The sequence below is a fragment of the Nelumbo lutea genome, chromosome 3, assembly GCF_056320005.1.
Source record: "Nelumbo lutea isolate HS-2025 chromosome 3, American lotus-T2T, whole genome shotgun sequence".
Taxonomy (NCBI): Eukaryota; Viridiplantae; Streptophyta; class Magnoliopsida; order Proteales; family Nelumbonaceae; genus Nelumbo; species Nelumbo lutea.
In genome coordinates this window covers 14,025,722-14,047,273 of record NC_142686.1, presented here as the reverse complement: position 1 = coordinate 14,047,273, position 21,552 = coordinate 14,025,722, and the positions used below count along the sequence as shown (strand labels likewise).

The 21,552-nt window shown below is 35.3% G+C and overlaps 1 protein-coding gene across 3 annotated transcripts; it reads right to left on the bottom strand.

The window, feature by feature from the left end:
* Window positions 1-5,877: 5,877 nt before the first annotated feature.
* Window positions 5,878-16,113, bottom strand: LOC148863082 (protein IQ-DOMAIN 29-like). Of its 3 annotated transcripts, none has more exons than XM_088975539.1 (10): window positions 15,766-16,113; window positions 15,437-15,542; window positions 13,638-13,739; window positions 13,475-13,514; window positions 12,345-12,480; window positions 11,276-11,566; window positions 10,049-10,252; window positions 8,403-8,468; window positions 6,609-7,644; window positions 5,878-6,225 (listed from the first exon to the last, which is right to left on the bottom strand). In XM_088975539.1, the coding sequence occupies exons 5-10, from the start codon at window positions 12,432-12,434 to the stop codon at window positions 6,194-6,196; spliced, it is 1,719 nt and encodes a 572-aa protein (XP_088831665.1). In that variant the 5' UTR covers window positions 12,435-12,480; window positions 13,475-13,514; window positions 13,638-13,739; window positions 15,437-15,542; window positions 15,766-16,113; the 3' UTR covers window positions 5,878-6,193. The 3 variants fall into 3 exon arrangements, with proteins under 3 accessions (XP_088831665.1, XP_088831666.1, XP_088831664.1); XM_088975540.1 differs by lacking the exons at window positions 15,437-15,542; window positions 15,766-16,113 and adding exons at window positions 13,332-13,373; window positions 13,843-13,877; XM_088975538.1 differs by lacking the exons at window positions 15,437-15,542; window positions 15,766-16,113 and adding an exon at window positions 13,843-13,975.
* Between the last annotated feature and the right edge of the window lie 5,439 nt (window positions 16,114-21,552).

The window sequence follows — 21,552 nt, the reverse complement described above, 5'->3', positions numbered from 1 at the left end:
GTGAAAATGTGCCTAATCATTTGAGGATGTTTTAAAAAATAACTTCATAATAGACGTGCATAGAAAACGAAGTCACATTTTACTATTTTCAATACGTACAGAAGAGCACGAGAGGAAAACTGCTAAAGTAACACCTATGTAACAACATTTATTAAATAAACGTCCACGATTCTAAACACCCCAGTAGTTAAGAATTAGGATTCAACCAAACCACGAAAACAAAAAAAGCAAAAAATACAAATTTAGCGAACAAAGATGTTTTCTAGTGTCTACTCTTCCCTGATGGAACACCACACGACATGGCCGCAGTTCCAAATAACCAAGAGTGAAATTACCAACGACTGCCTCAGTCACATATCGCTGCCTCTTTTTTATTTTATTTTTTTCATATTTGTTGTCGTCAGGTCAAACAGCATTTAAAATGATGCATCTAAGAATAATTACCCTTGTTGATACAACAAATACACAGTATATAATCAGCTTTTACTGTTTAACAACATATTTTCATCATTTTCTTCCTCTATACTTAAGATGCTTTAATTGAAGAGAAAGTAGATTAAAGGAAGCATTCAGCCCCGCCCCATCAATGTTCATCAGTAAGCACACAACTAAAAGCAGTACAGGCAGGTTAAATGACTGCCATACTAAAAAAGATCACTCGAACCCAAAACCTCAATATTTGTCATTTGCACATCCTTATCTGCAACAATGACTTAAAGTCTGACCTAGCTTGGCCCTGAGCCCCAATCATGGAATGAACAGCTTAATGAAATCCATAGCAAACCATGAGGCGGAGGGTCTAAGTAGGAATGGGCCATCTGTCGTTTAAACTGGATGATCGAACTGTTGATTTGGAAACAGGTGGCCTAAGCAGTTTCAGTTTCAGGTCGATTTTTAAAATCTTATATATGTGTTCCAGAACATGTAGACATGGGAAAAGAATGCTAGAAGAGAAGATAATGCGAGATAGAGGTATTTGAGTTCCAAGTTTCATCAAAAACTTGAAAACGTAACGATTCCTTATCCAGAGGAAAATTGCCTAATCCTCTAAACGTTTGCTCTAGAGCAAATCAATACTTTCCACTCAACACCCAACTGATGGATCTATCACCAACGAGCTTAACAATGATTCAACAATCTTGGCAGTGGTTTCAAAACCATTTGCAAAACTTTGTGATAGTTGATGGAGCCTGAGAAACTCGCACACACATTGCTGCATCGGGCCTTTATCTATCATCTTAATGTTTGTTTTTCTTTATATAAATTTTTATGTTTTTTTCTTTTAATAATTTATTATTTTTTTCATAATTCAAATGGGATAGAATTGTGTTCGTTTAGATATCCGACATCCTTAACATATTCAGACTCGAATCACTATTTGTGAGGTCCGATCGAACCTTCATATCAACTTAGATTCGGATATGCCCTAATTTGAATCCAATCCGATCCATTTGCATCACTCTCATTCTTAATGGATGAAAACAAGACAAGGTGCAATTTTAAATCAAATTAAAATACAAATAAGAGTTAAAGGGGATGTTTGGAACCGTGGTTGTTTCAAAAAAACGGTGTCATGTCGGATCCACATAGGCGTTTCAACAAACACCCATATATCTCATTGTTTGGTTCAGCTGATTATTAAAAATCAGGACCCCACCGATGCATGAAACGCCAAATTCATGCATCAGTGAACCGTTTCCCCCAACGGTTGACTGATGTGTATCCTATGTGGTGTTTACCTGTCAGCACATACATGAAAAATGGTGATGAAAATTACCTTACCAAATAGCATAGTGTTGCTCACTACCTATGTGGCAAAAGCGTTTTTTTTTTGTGAAAAACGGGTTTTAGAAGCATGGGCATTTTTTCTTAAAAATCGGCCCCAAAAAGCACCCACGCTTCCAAACACCATGAAAAACATTTCTTCTCTTGGTGGCAACCTAAAGGTCCAACCATTCAGGTTAAACGACTCAGCTGACATAGTTTAACAGCCCTATGATTAAGATGTAAATGATAAATGGGAAAACTCCCGATTAGTACTTGTACGCTGGGCTTAATGCCATTTTGGTCTCTGCACTTAAATGCCACAATTCAGTATCTGAACTTTCAAAACATGTCAATCAGTACTTACCGTTAACTAGTTGTTAACCGATCGTTAAGTGACATTTGAAAAAGACGTAAATATCCTTCAAGTGTTATCTGATTTTTTTATCAACCATCCAAACGTTGACAAAAAAATTAACAATCCAAAATCCTTGCTTCTTCTATTCAAGAAAGTTGGGGGCACATCTCGGTAGGCATTTTGGACCCCAACTTTCTTGAATAAAAGAGGAAAGGATTTAGGACTATTAATTTTTTGTCAATGTTTGGATAGTTGATAAAGAAAACTAAATGACACTCAAAGGGCATTTATGTCTTTTTCAAAGGCATTTAAAATTTCGGTACTGAATTTTAAAATTATCACATTTTAAAATTTGGGAACCAAAGTATCACTAGGCCTAAAGTACAGAGTACTAGGAAAAATTTCATCACTTAGATAAGACTGAAACCCTAATAAAATTTAAAAAATAGGGGAAAAGAAGAGAGAGAGATTTGACTTGTCAATGTTGCGTGGACTAATAAGGCTTTTTTTATTTTTGATACATGGGGAGAGAAAAGTTAGATAAACTAGCAAAGCTATCTAAACAATCCAAAAACACAATGAAATCTAAATCAAGATGGAAAGAAGCGTCAGTTGAGTGTTTATCAGGTGTCCGTTCGCCAATCAATCAGCCACTTGGTTGCCTTCTTTGTGCCTTCTTTGTGAATGTGCGTGTACGTGACTTTGGAGGGCTCCTCTCGCCATTCCTCTAAGATCGCTTGACACCTCCACATTGTTGATGAGGTTTCGTTGAAGGGCTTCAACTGTTGCTTTTGAATCTCCTTCGATAATTACTTGACTAGCTCCAATACTCCCTTCACTCAGCTTTAGTATTCTTCCATTGGCATCTCTTGCAATGCACTCATAGGCCTCTTGGGGCATCAAAAATAATCTTGTTACTATTCAATTAGCGTTTAAAACATATTACAGGCATTTATTCCTTTTCACAAGAGTTTCTCATTCATAAATGTTTAGTTTTATCAGGTTTTTTTTTTTCTTTTCTAAGTCATACTTGGTAGAAATACAAGCTGACTAGATGTTTAAAGTGGTTTGACAAATTATTATAATATATTTATAATGACAACTTATGATATCTCAAAAAAGGTGTAAGTTTTTTCAAATTTTAATATTTCATATCACTTTAGTGGGTGTTTGACATTAGAGCGTTTTACAATCGTTTTATTTCACAAGTGGGTTCTAAATCACAAGTATTTCCTTTCACCTTTTTTTTTAATTACTAAAAAAAATTAAAATACAAGCTGATTGGGCGTTTAAAGTGATTTGACTTAACATTATAATGAATTCGACTATGATATAGAAAATATATAATATCTGAAAAACATCTAACTAATAAACTAAAGTTATAAATCTAATAGCCAATCAGGTGTTATTTATCAAAATTCATAGATGGGTTTTGATTAGTCAAAACTCAAAACTCTTTGTATACCGTATCTTCCTTGCATTATAGGTTTTCTCTATTATAATATATTTTATGATGACAACATGTCACCGGGATCACAAAGGCAAATAAAAAAAACATCAATTTGATGTTTCAAAAAACCCAAACGTCAATTTGATGTTTCAAAAAACCCTCCTTTCCCGAATTCCAAAACTAATCATTATAAAAACATTGTTTAAAAATCAGGATTGTCAAATGCGGATGTGGTATTCATGACACAAGCAGAAACTAAATGATTGTAAAAAGTTCTAGTGCCAAACATCATGTTAGTGATTCCAAGGCGATTTAGAAATCACCGATTTTGATGAGCGCCTCCTTTCCCAAATCCGAAAGATTATCACTGTGGCGGCAACGTTTTTTTTTTAATGTTGTTCCAGGTATGATATTTTAGCTTTTTTTTTTTTTTTTTTTTTTTTTTTTTTTATGGCATGGCAAACTTATGAATTGAAACGAAACTCTCCGGTGCCAAACACCCTCCAAGTCGTGGAGAGAACCTGTGGACGTATGGACAGAACAGGCTGTCCACCGTTGAGAGACAGTTTGAGGAAGAAGAATAGGAAAAAAAATGGTTATACCCGTGGTTTTCAAAACCGGACCAGACCGGAAAAATCGGTAACCGGTCAGCCCCGGGTCCAGTTTTACTAAAAACTGGAAATTTTTAAAAACCGTTAAAAAAGTCAGAAAATCGCTAACCCGAGCGATCAGACCGTTAAACCATTTGACCCGGGCAGCGGTTCACGGGTTACTCTTTATATTTTCAATGTTTTAAATAAAAAAATAAAACAAAAAATAAAATACCTTCTCCCCAACCCAGTCGAATGTTTGGTCCCTTTAGCTTTAGGGTTTCCCGAGTTCCCTCCTCTCAACCCTCACACCCTACAGACCACCTATGGCGGCCGGCACCTCCGGCGTCCGACGGCGACATACACTAACCGACGACAGCAAACTTGCAAGCAGTGGGCAGCACTTGCAGGCAGTAGTAAGAGTTGGTGGGCCTTGCGGCAGCTAGCACTTGCAACGCGAGGACGGCTAGCTTTCCTGCGACCAAGTTTGCAGTAGCGGGTGAGGGTTTCTAGTGGCAGTAACAGTTGCAGCCACTTGCAACAGCAATCACCTGCGACAATCAGCAGGGATCTTGGGTCCTCTAAGCAACATTCTAGAGATGTATATGGAAGAATTCAACAACACCATGCTCACCAATGTGCGAGGGGTGGCATCAACGATTAAACACGCAGATCGGGCTATGGTAGAGAGAAAGATATGCGACTCGATCGTCTACACTGAAACTGTGGCAGCAGCCTTGGGTGGCTCTGCTCCTCGTACATACACCACTTCTAAGCACGCATTGGTGGGGCCGGTCTGGTCAGCCTGTACTGAGCTGGGGGCCCATGGCATCAGGGTCAACTGCATCTCCCCTTTTAGAATCGCTACCCCATTGGCCTGCAACTTGAAGGGCACTGTGTTAAAGCCCGTCCAGAGGCTGCTCTGTTTCTTGATTCAGACGAAGTAGATGGAGGATTCACAGTGGTTAGTCGTAGCTATTCCACCATCCGATGAGAGAGAGAGAGAGAGAGATTTACTGTTGAAGTTTTATGGTTTTATTTTTCTGTTTTTTTCAGTATTTTTTTGTATTTAAAAAAAAAATCTGTACTTTATTTTTGTAGTTTTTATGTATTTTGCACTGTATTATTTTTTATTTAGATAGTTTTATTTTTTGTATTTTAATGTATATTTCTGTTTTTTATTTAATTTTATACTATTTTTTATTATTTATAAATATATTTTTTAACTTTTAATTTATTTATGATGTCACAGGTAGAGCCATTCAACCCGGACAGTTGAACCGCTTAACCAAAAACCAATCCCCTGACCGGTTCTATTTCCGGTTCGTTTTTAAAAACCTTGGTTATACCTGTCAACTGGAAAACTGAAAAATAGGATTATTTTTCTTTTCTAAATACTTCTGAAGTATTAAAATCAAATCAACTCAATTTGAAACATGATTCATGAACGATTTGAGCGATTTAACGGTTTTACCATCTGGATCGATGGTTTTTGTTTTTTTTTTAGACATAACAGGTTTGGGCTCCTCCAGGTGACTGACGAAACCGGCTGGATCAATGATGGGTTGCAAGCATTGTTCGAAAACCCAAACACGGCATCCATATATTCAATTGGGATAGAAAATTAACCAAAAAACTTTTTTTTTAAGCCAAACAAAAAGCTATTTGGCATATATATGTCCAACATAACACATACAAATAGTTAAAGCTAAGGATTGAAGAAGCAAATAATTTTCAACTGTCAATTAGGTTTATATGACACGTGTTCAAAGGCATTCGAAGTCAGCACTACTATTACATTAAATGAAAAAAAAAAGGTTTAAAAAATGAAGCACAATGAGCCTAAATGAAACCAAACCATAAACTGAAGCCTGTAACTATACACACTCGAGACACCCCAATACCATGGCAAATAAGGAGATGATTTTAACACCACAAAGTTTACAACAGAATTGTACACCATAGGAACAGATAACAAGGTAGAATAATAGATAGTCACTTCTCCATGAGGCCATAACTCTCCCAGAACCATTACCTTCTCCATTCTGCTTGGACGATTCTCTCTGCAACACAAACCACATACACGATATAAGTACCAAACTTACAGGGAAAAGAAGAAAACCAATATATATATATATATATATATATATATATATATATATGAAGAAAAAGGTCAAGCAATTTATGAGAAACAACAGAGAAAACAAGCCTTTCAAATTCAATGCAACATCTGACCAATCTAACATCAAAGGCAGCAGGGAGTGAGAAATCCAGGGTAAAAAACCATGGGTCAGCAGATAGAACAGCTGAAAATCAACCATTGATTGGGACTTCTACATAAACAAAAGGCTTTGATCTTCCTCAGAAGTGTGTAATGCAGAACCAAAACAAGGACCGTGGAGAAAAATGTAAAAGAAGAAAAGAATTCCGAGACAGATAGTCTTACCATTGCCATCTCTAGAAGAAAATAATGATTTATCACTTCTAATTCCCCCTTTTCCACTTGTTTGAACCAATCTCTGTGTCCGTGGTGACACTGAGCTCAACTTGCCATTTGTGGAAGATGGTAAAGAATGGCGCCTAGTAAAACCATTCTTATCAGCCCCATCATGGCTGAACCTTGGGGAGCTTTGTGTCCTGAGCTTTGCCTTCGCAGATTCAGTTGTTGCCATATAACTTGGCAAAGATGGAGTGTTTGGTAAGCCATTCTCTGGGTATTCCTGCTTTACTGGAAAAGAGGCTCTCCGCCTGCTAGTTTTCTGCTTCTCATTGCTAGCTGTATCTTCTTTAAAAGTTAACTCCCCGTTTGTCACAGGAACGTTCTCATCTTTTACATTGCTCTGCAAGGGTAACTCAATTACAGGATGATCATCAATTAGCACATTATTAGCTAATCCATCTGGTGTCACTGGTTTTGGAGATGTTTCTACATCTAGCTGTTTGGACACTGCAACTGTTGCATCTTTATTTGTTTTCTCAGCACAATCACTTGTGTCCTGTTCTGAAACATTAGGAGCTGGAGAGATCGGTGCCTTTCTCAAACTGCGTTTTGGCTTTTCATTCTCAACCTCTACACGATCAGAGACTTCCAGTATAGAGTTAGAAACCTTTCTTAAATTACGCTTAACCTTCTCAAGTTCATTTTGTGGGTGTTCCTGCACTGAATCTACTGGGTGGCTTGTAACTTTCCTCAAATTGCGTTTAGGTTTCTCAGACTCAGAGGTAGAATTGATTGAACCATTGTCAACGTTTGCTGAACTAAACCTCCGTACACTGCGCTTTGGCTTTCCTAGTTCAGTTTCTACAGTTTGAATGTTCTCTTGCTTTGCCTGAGACTTTGAATCAGTGACCACCTTCGGTTGTGGCAGTGGTATCCAGAAACGAGAAGATGTCCAACGATGAAGCCAGCTCCAGGCTGAATTAGGTTCTTCCAAATCATACTGAATGCATAGAGGCATCACAGCAGATGATGAAGAAAGAAGCTAAATAAAAAAAAACAAACAAACAAACAAACAAACAAAAAAAGGCAATTCAATTCATACCCTTCGACAATGAGAAAGCATAATGGACAAAAATCAGTGGAAATGGTAACCAAATCTAACCGTATCATGTGTTTTCTATGTTCAATAGAACGAGAAGATTTGTGGTACAATAATTGCAAGTTGTCAATGTTAAATAAAAGACAACTAAGACAAGATGCAATAATGAGATGAGGCTACTCTCCACTCATTGCAGCACCGGATGAATGGGAGATGAATCAATTCCAGATGAAAATCTACCACATTAGAAAAATTATAATCATCCAATCAGAATACATTGTCAGAGAGGTTTCTGGCTGTGCATCCTTATGCACCAAATCAGATGCAACTGTAAACAAGTTGGTCACTTTTTTGCCTTTTCAACATACAATCTCATAGACTAAAATCTATGGCAGAAAATGGCCAGACCACCAAAACTACTTGTTTGATGGAACAAGAAACAGGATTGAAAGATGAGTTATTTCATCCATGCATCCATCCTTAAAAGCAGAAATATGGCCACCAAAATCTATATTTTTGGGTAACAACATTTCCCAGGATGGACCAGTCTCTGCTCCCTAGACAGAAAGAGGATCGTGAGGACCAATAGGCATCTATAGAAAATCATAGTACCTCAGTAACTCAATAGCAAACAGTTTGGATTGTCTCACTTCAGACCACATGTAGAAGAACCAAATTTAATGCAATGCACCCAAACTTACCTTACAAACAAAGGCATTTACTGATGGCTTCTCTGTCCATCCAAAAAAACCTGACCGCTTGGCATCCTGATAGAAGAAATAGACATGTTATACAGCTATAAGTGGTCGAATTGACTAACCATTTTGTGTGCCTTTCCATTAAGTTTAAGTGTTTACATACAAAGAAAACCAAATAGGAGCAAATGAACCATTTAACCAAAAAATGGTCACATTTATAAACAACATTTTTTCACATGCTTTCAGATTGCAATCAGTAAAAGAGAGGAATGTCCATTTGTAAATACAACCCTAAGGCTAGGTGAAAAAGATAGGAAAATATGGATAATGAATCAGAATGATTACTTCTCAGTAAAGCCATTTTGCACAGCCCTTGTGAGAAACACACAACTTGTTTCCTTGAAAATAGATCTGGGATTCAAATGAACCACTGCATGTCTCATTCCTCATATGGACTACTTTCCTAGACAAGATCTCAACAACTGGCCACCTTATATCATGGGGACAGGACATGGAAAATAAATGTGCCCCATGCAATGTAATGGAGTCTGTCTCTCATTTATTGATTAATTTCTTTTTCTTAAATGAGATTTGGGTCCATTATATCACCATGTTCCAAAAGCAGTGGGTTACCCCCAAGGACTTCAGCCCTAGTGTCATCTCATCCAGTGAGGGATCACAGCCCTAGAGAATGTATCTTGAGGAACACATTTCCTTTATCAGTTGGCTGAAGCATGTGGAAAGAGAGGAACATGCATTTTTTTTATAGAAAAGTTGTCCACTAAATGTGGTGAAAGACAGCTGGCTTGTTGAGTTACAAATATTTTTGAGTTTCAAATATTGAAGAGTTTTCAGTTCAAGTTCAACTACTTCTGTAGACAGTGTGATAATACATTTTTTTATCAGCAAAGAAATTAACTAAGCATTAAAATAAATTTAAGCTTGTTACAACATGTCTGAGCACTCCAACACTACCCAAATACAAAGACCTATACTTAAATAAAAAAAAACTGATGTCTACTGACTCCCTGCTCTGCCAGTACATCAGCCATTCCACTTGCATTTCTTCCAACCCAATTAAAAGTGATATTGAGTTCCCTTGAAAAGTAAGCTACTCCCTAATGTGTGTCTGTAAATCCAAGGAGCTAAATTGTTTTTTATTGTCCAAGATATGACAAGTTTTGAATCCACTTCCACTTCCAACTCTTGGAGACCAAGCTGTTTTGCTAATCTTAGTCCTTGCAGCAGTGCCATTACAGCTCAGCTCTGAGTCACCAGCTCCAATTGACCCAGAATACATAGCCACCATTGAGCTTAAGTGATTCCTGTATGCACCCCCTATGCCTGTCCTTCACTTTGATAATATACATTTTGATTTCTTTTTTTATGTAAAGAGGCTTTCACATATATATACTATACGGTTCTAACTCATTAGTCATGTAAACGGTAAACCCGTGTATATGGGCCCAAGGCCTGTTTTCTAGTAATAATACTATCATCTCTAGTTAATTATAAACAAACATTTAACATCAAACCAATTAGTGCACACTCATAGTGTTTTACATATCAAAAAATGGGTAAAATAAATGGGCTATGAAGACAAAGCATGATAAAAGTGAAACTACCAATAAAGTCCTCAAATAAATTACCAGAGCCTTTGTGGAACTGTATTTTCTATGCACTCTGAGACCGGTATCTAAAAGTCTGACTCTTCGACCACGAACCAGTGCCTGTAACTTTACAATACCCTGGATACAGTGTAAAGTAGCAATAGCTTGTCTCCTTACCAAGTGACCGCGAACAAGTGCTTGCAGCTTTATGATGCCTCTGAGGGCCCGAAATGCCCGGCGAGCCTTCAAAAAAAGATTTAGATAGCACTTGTAAGATTATGCATGGACAAGGAATGCAAAGAAAAAATACACCCAACAGTAAGGAAGCCCAAAAGAAGGTCTACTGACAGTAGCATTGACATGCACATATCTATGAAACCAAAGAAAGTTGTCTACCAGCATGTAGCATCCATATGACACATAGATGAGCAGCTAAGGGATACTGACCGACATGTAGTAACCACACTGTAGGGCTGTCAATGGATTCTGAAGATCCAATACCCGATTCGACTCTGAATCCAATTATCTAGAAGTTGCATCTGATTAATAATCAGATTGGATGCCGTTTAACCCCAACTGAGTCTGATAAAAAAACTATTATTTTATATATGTAGTATAATTAATTATATATACACAATTATATAGAGTTTTACAACTGATAAATTTAATATTTTATATTTACATACATTTGTATGCATGTATAAGACAATTAAACTTTTTTGGTTATTTTAAACCTAATAAGTCAGATATAAACCCGATCCAAGTCAGACAAATTGGACAATTGGATTTCAGATTTGATTCAAATCGAAAGGTTCTATAATCAGATCATATGTGGATGTAGATGGATCCTATCTGAATCTGAACCGTTTACAGCCCTAGATACCACTATCCAGTAGACCGTTAGTTCACTCAAAAAGGATTAGCCTTCCCATCTGACTTATCACATTCATGTCAATGTTCAAAAGAGATTTTGAGGAGCAGTCTAGGAAAAAAAAAAACCCAAACATGAGGTAGTACTATCTTCCTTGGCCCAGACAATCTTGACACAATGGGGCTAACCACCCAGAATCCCTTGAATAATAATACCTTATGTTACATCATACTCTTTCATACACTCATAGCAGAGTGAAAAATAGAGAAATGCACATGGAGAAAGAATTAGTGGTCAAAATACATAACAATAGTTGCAATAAACTCGCATGAATAATCATGAAAGAAAGATATAAGAGAAAAGAAACATCAATATTTTAAGCAATAGATTATTACCAAATATCCTCTAAAAGCAGCCTGTGCCTTTGTAGCAGCTTTCTCCAGCCTGATTCTTTCTGGGTCATTTGGTGCATGAGATCCGCTGCTTCCATATTTATCTTGAGTTCCAGACAATGAAACATCATCATCAAGTTGACAATTGGAAACTACCCCTTTTTCTGACTCCAAGTTTCCTCCATGTCTATCTGTGGTAGCAGGTGCTGAATGTGAAACCAAGGGAGGATCCACAGTCAAACCAGCAATAGGTTCCTTAGGGGCAACCCAAGCCTCTTTATCATTTGCAGTCCTCTTCACGTGAAGATCAAAATACAGTTACAAATCACACATGCTAATAGGAGTTTTACAAAGATAAGAATAATGACAAATCAAATGCCTATCCAACAAATGAGATTAAGAGACTCAAAAGAGTGAAATCAATGACAGAGATTGAGAGCCTTTAAGTTATCAACTAAAACAAATTTGGCTAACACAACTACATTTGTGTATGTCCACATGTATATATCAACTGCCAATTATCCACTCACTGCTGAATGGTCTAAAACCATGCATGGGTTAGAACCAAGGTTCTAAATATCGATACAGGCCGATACAAAGGCTGGATGGGAAACAAAGATGACATAATACTATCCACTATCAGAATTGATTAACAAGATGTATGTGAAACAAAGGCTGGATGGGAAATTCTATATTTCATGACTAGCCTGTTTCATGGACAGATTCACAATACTAGTGCAACTGCTACCTCTAAGACCAAAAATGTAACTTCCAGAGGTTTCTCAAGCAGAACAGAAAATGCATTTCACAAGTAGCAGATAAATGTTTCCCACTAGATCTAATACCAAGTGGTCACTGATACTGAGAAATTGTTAACTAATTTAGAAGAGACCTCTTAAACTACAGAACTAACCATTCTTACAAAAAGAACATGATTTAAAACAACAGGAAGAGAAGTAACAGTAGTAGTGGTAGTACTAACACTAGTACTAGTGGTAGCATTAATAGTTGATATCAAAACAACAAAGTTTTGGAGATTTGAATAGGAAATAGCAGGTCAAGCCTCACTTACCGAAATCTCTCTTCCTTTTGATAAATTAGATTTTGAAGTTTTCTTCCCAAAAAGTAGTGTCTTGATCCATTTTCCTGGAGACTTTCTCATTGCAAGAAGGTGAATATAGAAAAATCACCAACCTGACTTTCACACACTGCACAGATACATATAAATCATAAGAAATACAAATATGAAAAGAACTAAATCAAGAAAACTCCAAATTTGCATCCAAAGCTTCAATTTATTGGTGTATGAATTCAATCATCTTCAAAACACCAATAATAGCAACAGCTAAAATGTATTCTGAGAAAAAAAAATACAAAAAGGCAGACTCGCAACAATAGAGAGAAAAAAATGCATTTTGTAGTTTACCCAATTAAAAATAAATAAAGAGAAAAGATCAACAAAATCCAACAATTTGTACTAAGGGCTCAATACAACTGGATCTGCCAACCACAGTTGATGTCCAGCAAATTGTTTTTATTGACTAGAGAAAAGCAAAAGTACTTGAAAACCAGTAAAACCCGCTTCTTGTATTCACCATCTACTACAATGACACATAAGAAATATCCCAAAAAAGGACAACAAATTCGCCCACCAACGTTCTCACCTCAGTGTCACACTTGAATACAAAGGCAAAGTGAATATAAACCAAGCCTCCAAGGCAACAAAAAGAGAAATGAAAGAACCCTAAATTTGAAAGAAGTGCCAAAGGAAGATCTAGATGAACTCCAAAATTATAACGGAAACCCTACCTTTACAAGGAATGTATGATCTTGGTCAACACGCTCATTAATCCATAAAAACGTGCAAAAAATGCACAAAGAACCAAAAGTTAAAGTAAACAACAGCACAGCACACTCATAACCAATATGCTCAGAGGGCGCTAAGTTCAAACAAATGCAGTACCGAAAAACGAAAACAACAAATCGCACGAGGAAACAGAACCCAACTCCCTAATCAAACGAATAACACAAAACCAAACAAAACATTAAGGAAACCAACCTAAAACATGGTGAGATCTCATCAAACAACACAAAGCAATTCCTACAGAAGGCACAGGAAGTGTACACAATCAAAACAAAATTAAAAAAATAAAAAAGCAAAACACAAAAACTAAAGCTGAGCGCATCAGATCTGAAACTTACCGGGTAAATGTACTCCTTTCAAACCCTAAATCTACCATTCCTGCGCCACCAGAAACACATAACAAATCCAGTAAAAAATCAAAGGAAAAAAAAAACAAACAGTAAAGTTCAAAAAAGGAGCAAAACTCAGAGACATTGAAGATCAAAGCAAAGTAAAATGTACCATGAACAAGCATGTAATAGACGAAGAACAAAAAGAAAAAGAAGCGAAGGACCACTTCATTTTTCTTCTCCACTCTGCAGTCTGCACTTCCTCTCTCTCCGACTGACGAAGAAAACAGAAACAAAATATAAATTTCCAAAGGGCCCAGGGAAATATAACAACTTGGAGAAATAAAAATGAAAAGGATTAAGTTGGAATAAATCACTGCTCTTGGATTCCAAATGCATTTATTTCCGCTAAATGTTTCTTCTCACGGTCTCACCTCGTCATATAAATATCTTTATATGACGTAAATACCCTCTACATCACGAGAATAGACGGAGCAACAAATTTTCTTTCTTTTGCGTCACCAATCCAAAACTGTAGTTTTAAATAAAAAAAAAAAAAAAAACTGTAGTTTTGAGAGAATAAAAACTCAGAGAAAACGATCTACCGTCGATCTGCTTACACAAACGAAAAATCAGAAATTTATTTTAACCATATATAGCCCCGAATGTAATGTATAATTACCTAAACACCTTGATCTGACAAGAACAATGTGGGGTCCCTAAACTTGAGACAAAGCGAAAATGTAATGATGGCCCGCATTCTGAATCATGGGAAACAAATGGAGTGGGTAAGAGTAGGACTCATCTTTTATCATGACTCTTAATTGATTCAACGGCTGATAACAGTGAAGGTGTAACAGAAGATGGGCCCCCCTTGCTTTTTACCTTCTAAGGAATTTTTAGAACGGGACCACTGAACAATCTGAACCTTCGGACATAAGAAACTTCTACGGTGTTTTTGCTTATTTACCCCAATTTCAAAAAGAAAAAAGGAACTGATTTTATTTATCTAACCGTTCGATGGGAATATTTTTTGGCTCAAAAAAAACTAGCTAAGATCTATTTAGTGGTGACTTACACGGTAACATACTAACATCACGTGTGTCGAAGGAAATTGAGATTTGAGAAGAATGCCGCTACTCTTGGATTTCTTCGCCTTGTGGCCACTGCCAAGATGAACCTTTGAAAAGAAGTTGACACGCTGTAACTTTTTATCTCGTGGGTTTCACGTGTCTATACAGCGGAGTTTTCGAGAGTTGTATGAAGTCGTTGTATAAGATATAAATACAACATACCTTCTTTAATTAAATTAGTAAAACAACCATCTGATCATCAAGGCTTGGCAGTTCCAACGTCCTTATTCTCCCAGTAGTTGGAAGCGTTTCAACTATTCTGAGTTTGTAACTCGGTGGACCCTCCAATACTTTTTGCATGGTTTTTAAAAACGAACCGGAAATAGAACCGGTTTCCGGTTAAGCGGTTCAACCGTCCGGGTTGAACGGTTCGACCCGTGATATCATAATTAAATTAAATAAAAAATATTTAAAAATAGCATAAAAATAAATAAAAAACAGAAAAAAATACAAAAAATACAACTACCTGAATAAAAAATAATACTGTATCAAATACATAGAAAATATAAAAAAAATACAGAAAAATTCTAAAAAATACAGAAAAACACACAAAATTTTAAAAATACAGAAAAATAAAACAGAAATTTGCAAAAAAAAAATCAAATTTAATGGAAAGAACAGAGGGGTTTTGATTATTGTTCCTTTCCTTTTGCCAAGATTTCTCATATTCGTTATTCATTGATTTCTTTTTATTTTCAGAATTTACTCATTAATCTCTCATAATGGATATAACAAGCTGGATTATATTTCAACAAATTATATTGTTTTTTTAAGTGCAGAAGTTAAAAATTGCCAACAAAATTAAAATATGTAAATTAACAATTAGAGAAAAAATCACCTTTAAGTTGACATCTGATCTGATATTGGTGGGGAACCAACATCCTCGGCAATAGCAGATTTGAAATCTTCAAGTATCCATGTATCCATGTTGAATCCATATTAATCTGAAAAAAGAATTCACCATCAGACATCTGTGGTAATTGAGCATATTCTGAACTGATGTGAAAAATAAAGAATGAAAAAATGAAAATAGAAAAAGAAGAAACAAAAGCAAGATACTTTTCCCAACTTCATTGCATCCTTTTATTTGAGTCTTGTCTTCATGATACTGTAAACATAAATAAGGATAAAAAAAGTTAGAATAGGATTTAAAGACAGTGGGCTCACCGCCAGAGGGAAGAGCTCGGTCACAGGCAAGTTGCCGCTGCAAGCCTGTAATTGCCGCTCCAACTTGCAGACAGTGTGTTTGGTCGCCAATGCCCAATGTCGAGTGCCAAGTGCCACTGCAAACTTGTCGGACATCCACTGCAAGCTCGTCGTCCGCCATTGCAAGTCGGCCACCGCTGCAAGTTCTGGTCACCGCAACTCTTACTACTACCTGCAAGTACTGGCCGCTACTACAAGTACTCACCATTGCCTATCGTCGTCGGATGCCAAAGGTACTGGTCGCCGCAGGTGGTCAATAGGGTGTGAGGGTTGATAGGAGAGAACTCAGGAAGGGTTAGAACGAAAATGGGTTCTATCCCTAAAGCTAAAGGAATAAATATTCGAATTGGGTTGGGGGATATAGAAGATATTTTGTTTTTTGTTTTTTTTTATTTAAAACATTGAAAATAAAAAGACTAACCCATGAATCGCTGCCCGGGTCGAACGATTTAACGATCCGACTGTCCAAATCGGTGGTTTCTGACCTTTTCAACAGTTTTTAGAAATTTCTGGTTTTTATTAAAAAACTGAACCCAAGGGGCTGACTGGTTACCGGTTTTTCTAGTCTGACCATCCGGTCCAATTCAGTTTTGAAAACCATGACTTTTTGTATAGGAGATTGGAGAGTTTAATTTGTTGAATTAATTATTGTAATTAGCACCTTTACATAATAATGCTTCACAATAGAAATCACGCTATCATGATTAGGGAAATTCTATATTGAATAAAGGGGTAAACATATCAATTGCTGATATATTTGGCAACAGTATGGATTGCTAGTGTTTTTATTCTTAATCGGGTTTTAATCTATTGTATATGTATTGTTTGCAGCAAAATCGCTGCCATCTACATTTCAAAATTAAGAATTTATTTCAGATTTTCAAATTTTAAAATTGATATAAGAGCTATTATTTTAAGAAAAAATTTCTTAAGGTTTAGTTAATTGGCTAATTCTATCCTACTGTTTGATTATTGTCTTAAAGTATTTCTATTGTTTTTAGTAATTGACTAACTCTACCCTTGTTGTAAACGTCTGATAATGTTTTATCAAAATTCATACACACGTGACACTACATAATGATGTATAAATATTTTTAAAACCCAATACTACATTTGAAATCAAATTGTATTCTTCTGTGCGTATTCTACAAATAGAGTATTGTCTCTTTGTTTCTATGTGTACTTGGGGAGTAAAGGAAGAACTTCTATGGTGATGGACATCGAATGGGTCCAAAACAATGGTGAATAATTTATCAGCCTTGGTCATTCTCATTCTATGGGGCATCCCCTAGTTTGAGTTACGTTTACAATGCTTTTCCCCTATGTATATATTGGCCAAAGTGGGTCACACTATTTCCAATTGTTCGATTGCATGGATTTCACTTCAATTTCACGGAAGATGATTTGGAGTGTCTTCATGCTCTAAACATTGCTGATTGAGTCCAGATCACCTGTCAGCAAAATACGTTCTAACACCCTATCAATATCATCTTACATTGAACATCTCATACATGGCAGGTTCTACTTCTATGGTGGGCTCCAATTTCATAGTAAGATATGTAGTGTGAGATCAAATTGGTAGGGTGTTGGAATGTATTTTATTGGCAAGTGCCAATGCCATCTTTGTCCACAAAAATGCTTGGCAAGTCTGTGGAGAGTAGGGGTGTAAATGGATCAAATTCGAATCGGATTAGGCAATATTTGAATTCAAATCCAATTAGAAAATCTGATATCCGAATTTGATTCGATATCTGACGGATATTGAAAATTAATATCCGAATTTGAATATGATTAAATATTCAAATATTCGATTCGATTAATTAATTATTTTAGATAATTAATAAATATTTTTATTTTATGTAAAGTATATAAATATATAAATCATTTGTATAACTTAATTATTATATAAAATATTTTATATATTATATATAAGAATTAAATAATCGGTCGAATTTGAATATTTATCGAATCGAATCAAGTCATATCCGAATTCGAATCCAACTAACTATTCGGTAAGAATAGGATATCCGAATCCGACCGATTAGATATTTGAATTATCTGAATTCAATTCAATTATGTTAAATAAAATCAAATTCGAAATCGAATTTTTGAATACTGTTGAAACCCCTAGTGGGGAGACTTTTGTGACTTAGGATGCCCAATTCTGAAATTCAAAACAATAGAAAGCATAGGCTAGGGTTATCAATGGATCAATTCTATCCGATACAGCTTATGGTTTTAAGATTTTGTCCCAATTAATAATTGAGCCGGCTATAATTCTTGTTTATTCAAAACCAATTCCGATCTTAACTGATTATTTTGTTAATTATATATAAAGGTCTCCTAGTTTTATTAAAATTTTTATTATATTTTGTACCTTAAAGGGCATATTTGATAAATAATATAGATTTTTAATATATAAGACCATTTTAGTTAAAAGCAGTTGATTTATTAATATATAGTATTTTTTCATTCAAATGAAAATTTTCTTTTATTTTTTTGATAATCTTTTCTTTTATTATTGTGACTTGTGAGGTTGATGTTTTATATAGGAGTAGGTGAAATGGAAAGGATTTTACCATTTAGAATAGTGACACCTAAAATAGTTAGGTTGCTTGTCAAAGATCAAAGAAAAAGGAGAAATAGAATAAGCTGAAACATTTATTAATATCAACGCTACTCAAATATGCTTGATACATCAGATGTAAGCAAATAAATCTCTATCGACGTTTTGATGACGTGGACATTAAATGCAAGAATGACCATAAAACCATGGACAGCAGGATAGGCCTTGCATGTACATAAATAAAATAAAAAATATATATCATAAATTTATGTGGAAGTGAAAAACATTGTAATTTTGTGTTTCGATGAGAGCACAAGTTAATCTCCTAAAATGGAGGTTATTTTATTTTATTTTTTATTTTGTTGATAAAAAATATATTTTATTTTTTTATTTATTTTGTTGATAAAAAATAACATTATCTTTGAATTGTAAAGATAAACCTTAACAAATACAACTTAAATGCCATTCTAGGAATTTAAAAGAAAAAAAGAGCTCAGTTTTAATCTAGACGAGGCTGTTTAATAATAGATGGTTGAATTTGAATTAAATTACTTATTATTTTGTCTTTAGTGGATAAGTTAATAAGGAGGCAGTGATTTCTTTGATGGCTGAAAATGAAATTGGGTTAGTTAGGATAAACTCAAATATATTTTTTATTATGTAATTATTTTAACCATTAAGGCTGCGTTTTGAATCGTTGTAAATCAAGAATCGATGTAAAAGTTTACATCGGTTTGATTTTGTCAGCTTGAAAGAGTGTGTAATCATGACCGATATAAAATTTTTTTCCGATTCAGTTTTACGTTTGGATGGAGTAGAGTTTTATGTTGTGAATTGGTGTAAAATCTAATCAAATATAAAGGTTTACAATGATTATTGATGTAAAAACTATACATTGATAAATTCATTATAAAAATTTACACCAATCATATCATGCTTTTCAAAAAATGCAATGGTCACAAAATCACGGTTCAGTGTAAAACGTCATTAGTATACTTTTACACCGATTCCTAATGCAGCCTAAAAGACAAAATAATAAATTATTCTATTTAGCTACTTTAGCCATTCAACATCCCCAACAACCTTAATCCTTAAATTTCCGCATTTTAGGGTCCCCAACAACCTCAATTAAATAGTTTAAAATCAGAATAGTTCATTCCGATTCCGATTCCAAACCCGTATTCCCGTGAACCAAACGGGGCCTCTGATAAAAACATTTTATTTTGTAGGTATTAGATGAAACAGATCACCTTCTAAACGAAGAATGGGATTGCAATCTGACTATCAAAAAGCTATTTGGTTTAATTAAATTAGTAAATTATTCATATTGAGGGTGGGGAAGAGTAGGACTGTAGGGTGCGAAGTGAGGCTCACTCGCCATACAATAAAGGGCCAGGGGTTCCTAGTTTTATGCTGTGCCTCCAAATAGGAGGGGGTGTCATGTGACCATCTTGACTGCTAAATCATACACAGTTTTAGTTTGGGGTGGAGTCATTTATTCCATTCCATCATTCACATATTGTATTGTTGATTTTAGTGACTAGAAGTGTGTTAATGATTTTTTTTTTTTATGATTAGAATATGTTCAAATAAAATGTAAAAATCCTCCAAAAGACTATCTTACCCTCTTGATACATTTTTGTATATTATGTGGGTAAAAAATACTAACGTTTACACTTGTTGAAGTGATAAGATTTTTCCACAGTAGATTTAGCTAGTTAGGCTCCGTTCATTTTTTGAGAAGTTATTTATCCACATAAATGCATTTATCCAAGTAAGACTTTCTTAGGAAATGCTTACCCGAGTAAGTGCATTTGCCCATATTCTTTTGTTTCCCAGGTAAATAAGAAAATGACCATGTTCTTTTATTTTATCCCATCCAAGTGGGTATCACTTTCCCCCAAGTAAGTGATACCTAGAGAAAATAAATTTTTGGTGGAACCCACATAAATCTAAAAAAAGAACATGGGTATCTTGGTCAATGGAAACCAAAATTTCATTGACCAACTTCCCTCCTCTCACAAGGTATTGACCAGTTGGTTGGTAAGGTCTCCTGTTGGTCGTAGCAGAGACTTGGGATCCCGCTTGCACTTGGGTTGGGAAATGGGCTACTCCCATTGTGTAGCCCTTCAAAAGATATAAAAAAATTCCCCTTCTCAAAATCCAAAAAAAAAAAAAAAAGAACGGGCCCTTAGGTATAAATAAGAAGTTGAAAATGTATTTAAGAAACTAAGCTAAATTAACATGGTGAAACGGATGTAATGTTTGTAAATGAAGGCGCTTTGGATAATTACAAAATAAAATCCACAATCTAGAGGCAAAATTAATATTTAATTGTTAAAGACATTTTGGTAAAATACATATTTCTTTCTCTCCCAATGACAAACCCCTGAAGTTTTGTACTTAAAGAGGATATAAGTTATTAGATAAACCCCAGGTGTTCTACAACACGAATGTTTTTGTTTCTATTTGTTTCTAAAATTGCCACATTAGCATGGTAGCATTCTTATTTTCTTCACTCTGCTCCTACTTTCAATTGTTTACGTAGAACATGACTTGGGATATTGAACCGAGCCATTAATATTTCAGATGTTAATTAGGAATAGAGACCACTGCTGCCTCACTTCTTAGGTTATGGAGGTTTCTTACTTATTTTGGACAAGTGGACCAAAAAACTAAGAGGAGGGAAGGTATTCATATATTTCATTATTAGAAGGGGCATTTTTGTCTGATAGTGTTTTGGCAATCCCCCGTTGGGAAAGTTACCCACCTAGGAGATAAGTATCACTTGCATGGCATTAGAAAATTAATTTACCATGGGATCCACAGTTACTGATACATGAACACAATTAAGTTGTTAAATTTTCTTGCATTGACCAACTTATTCCTTACCATTGGATCCACCATTAACCATTTGGGTCAAAATGAGTTAACATGTAATGTCATAAATGCAAAAACTAAATAGAAAGATTGGCATATTTGTATTATGACATATACGTACACTAAGGCTATGTTTGGTTTGAAGGAAAAAGCAGGGAAAGAAAAGGAAAGGTTGGGAAATTCATACAAGGTTTGTAAAGGTTTTCCCATCTTTCCCTATTTTTTCCTTCAAACCAAACACAGCCTAAATAAAAAACAAGTGTTAAATTATTTTTAATGATAAAAATAACTAAAAATACAGA

Bases quoted from the DNA above. Each gene is read 5' to 3' on its own strand.
- LOC148863082 (XM_088975539.1), bottom strand. From the start codon at position 12,434: ATGAGAAAGTCTCCAGGAAAATGGATCAAGACACTACTTTTTGGGAAG. The intron at 11,567-12,344 runs GTAAGTGAGGCT...CTTCACGTGAAG, and splicing joins CAAAAGGAAGAGAGATTTCG to AGGACTGCAAATGATAAAGA. The intron at 10,253-11,275 runs GTAATAATCTAT...CTTTTTTTGAAG, and splicing joins CTGCTTTTAGAGGATATTTG to GCTCGCCGGGCATTTCGGGC.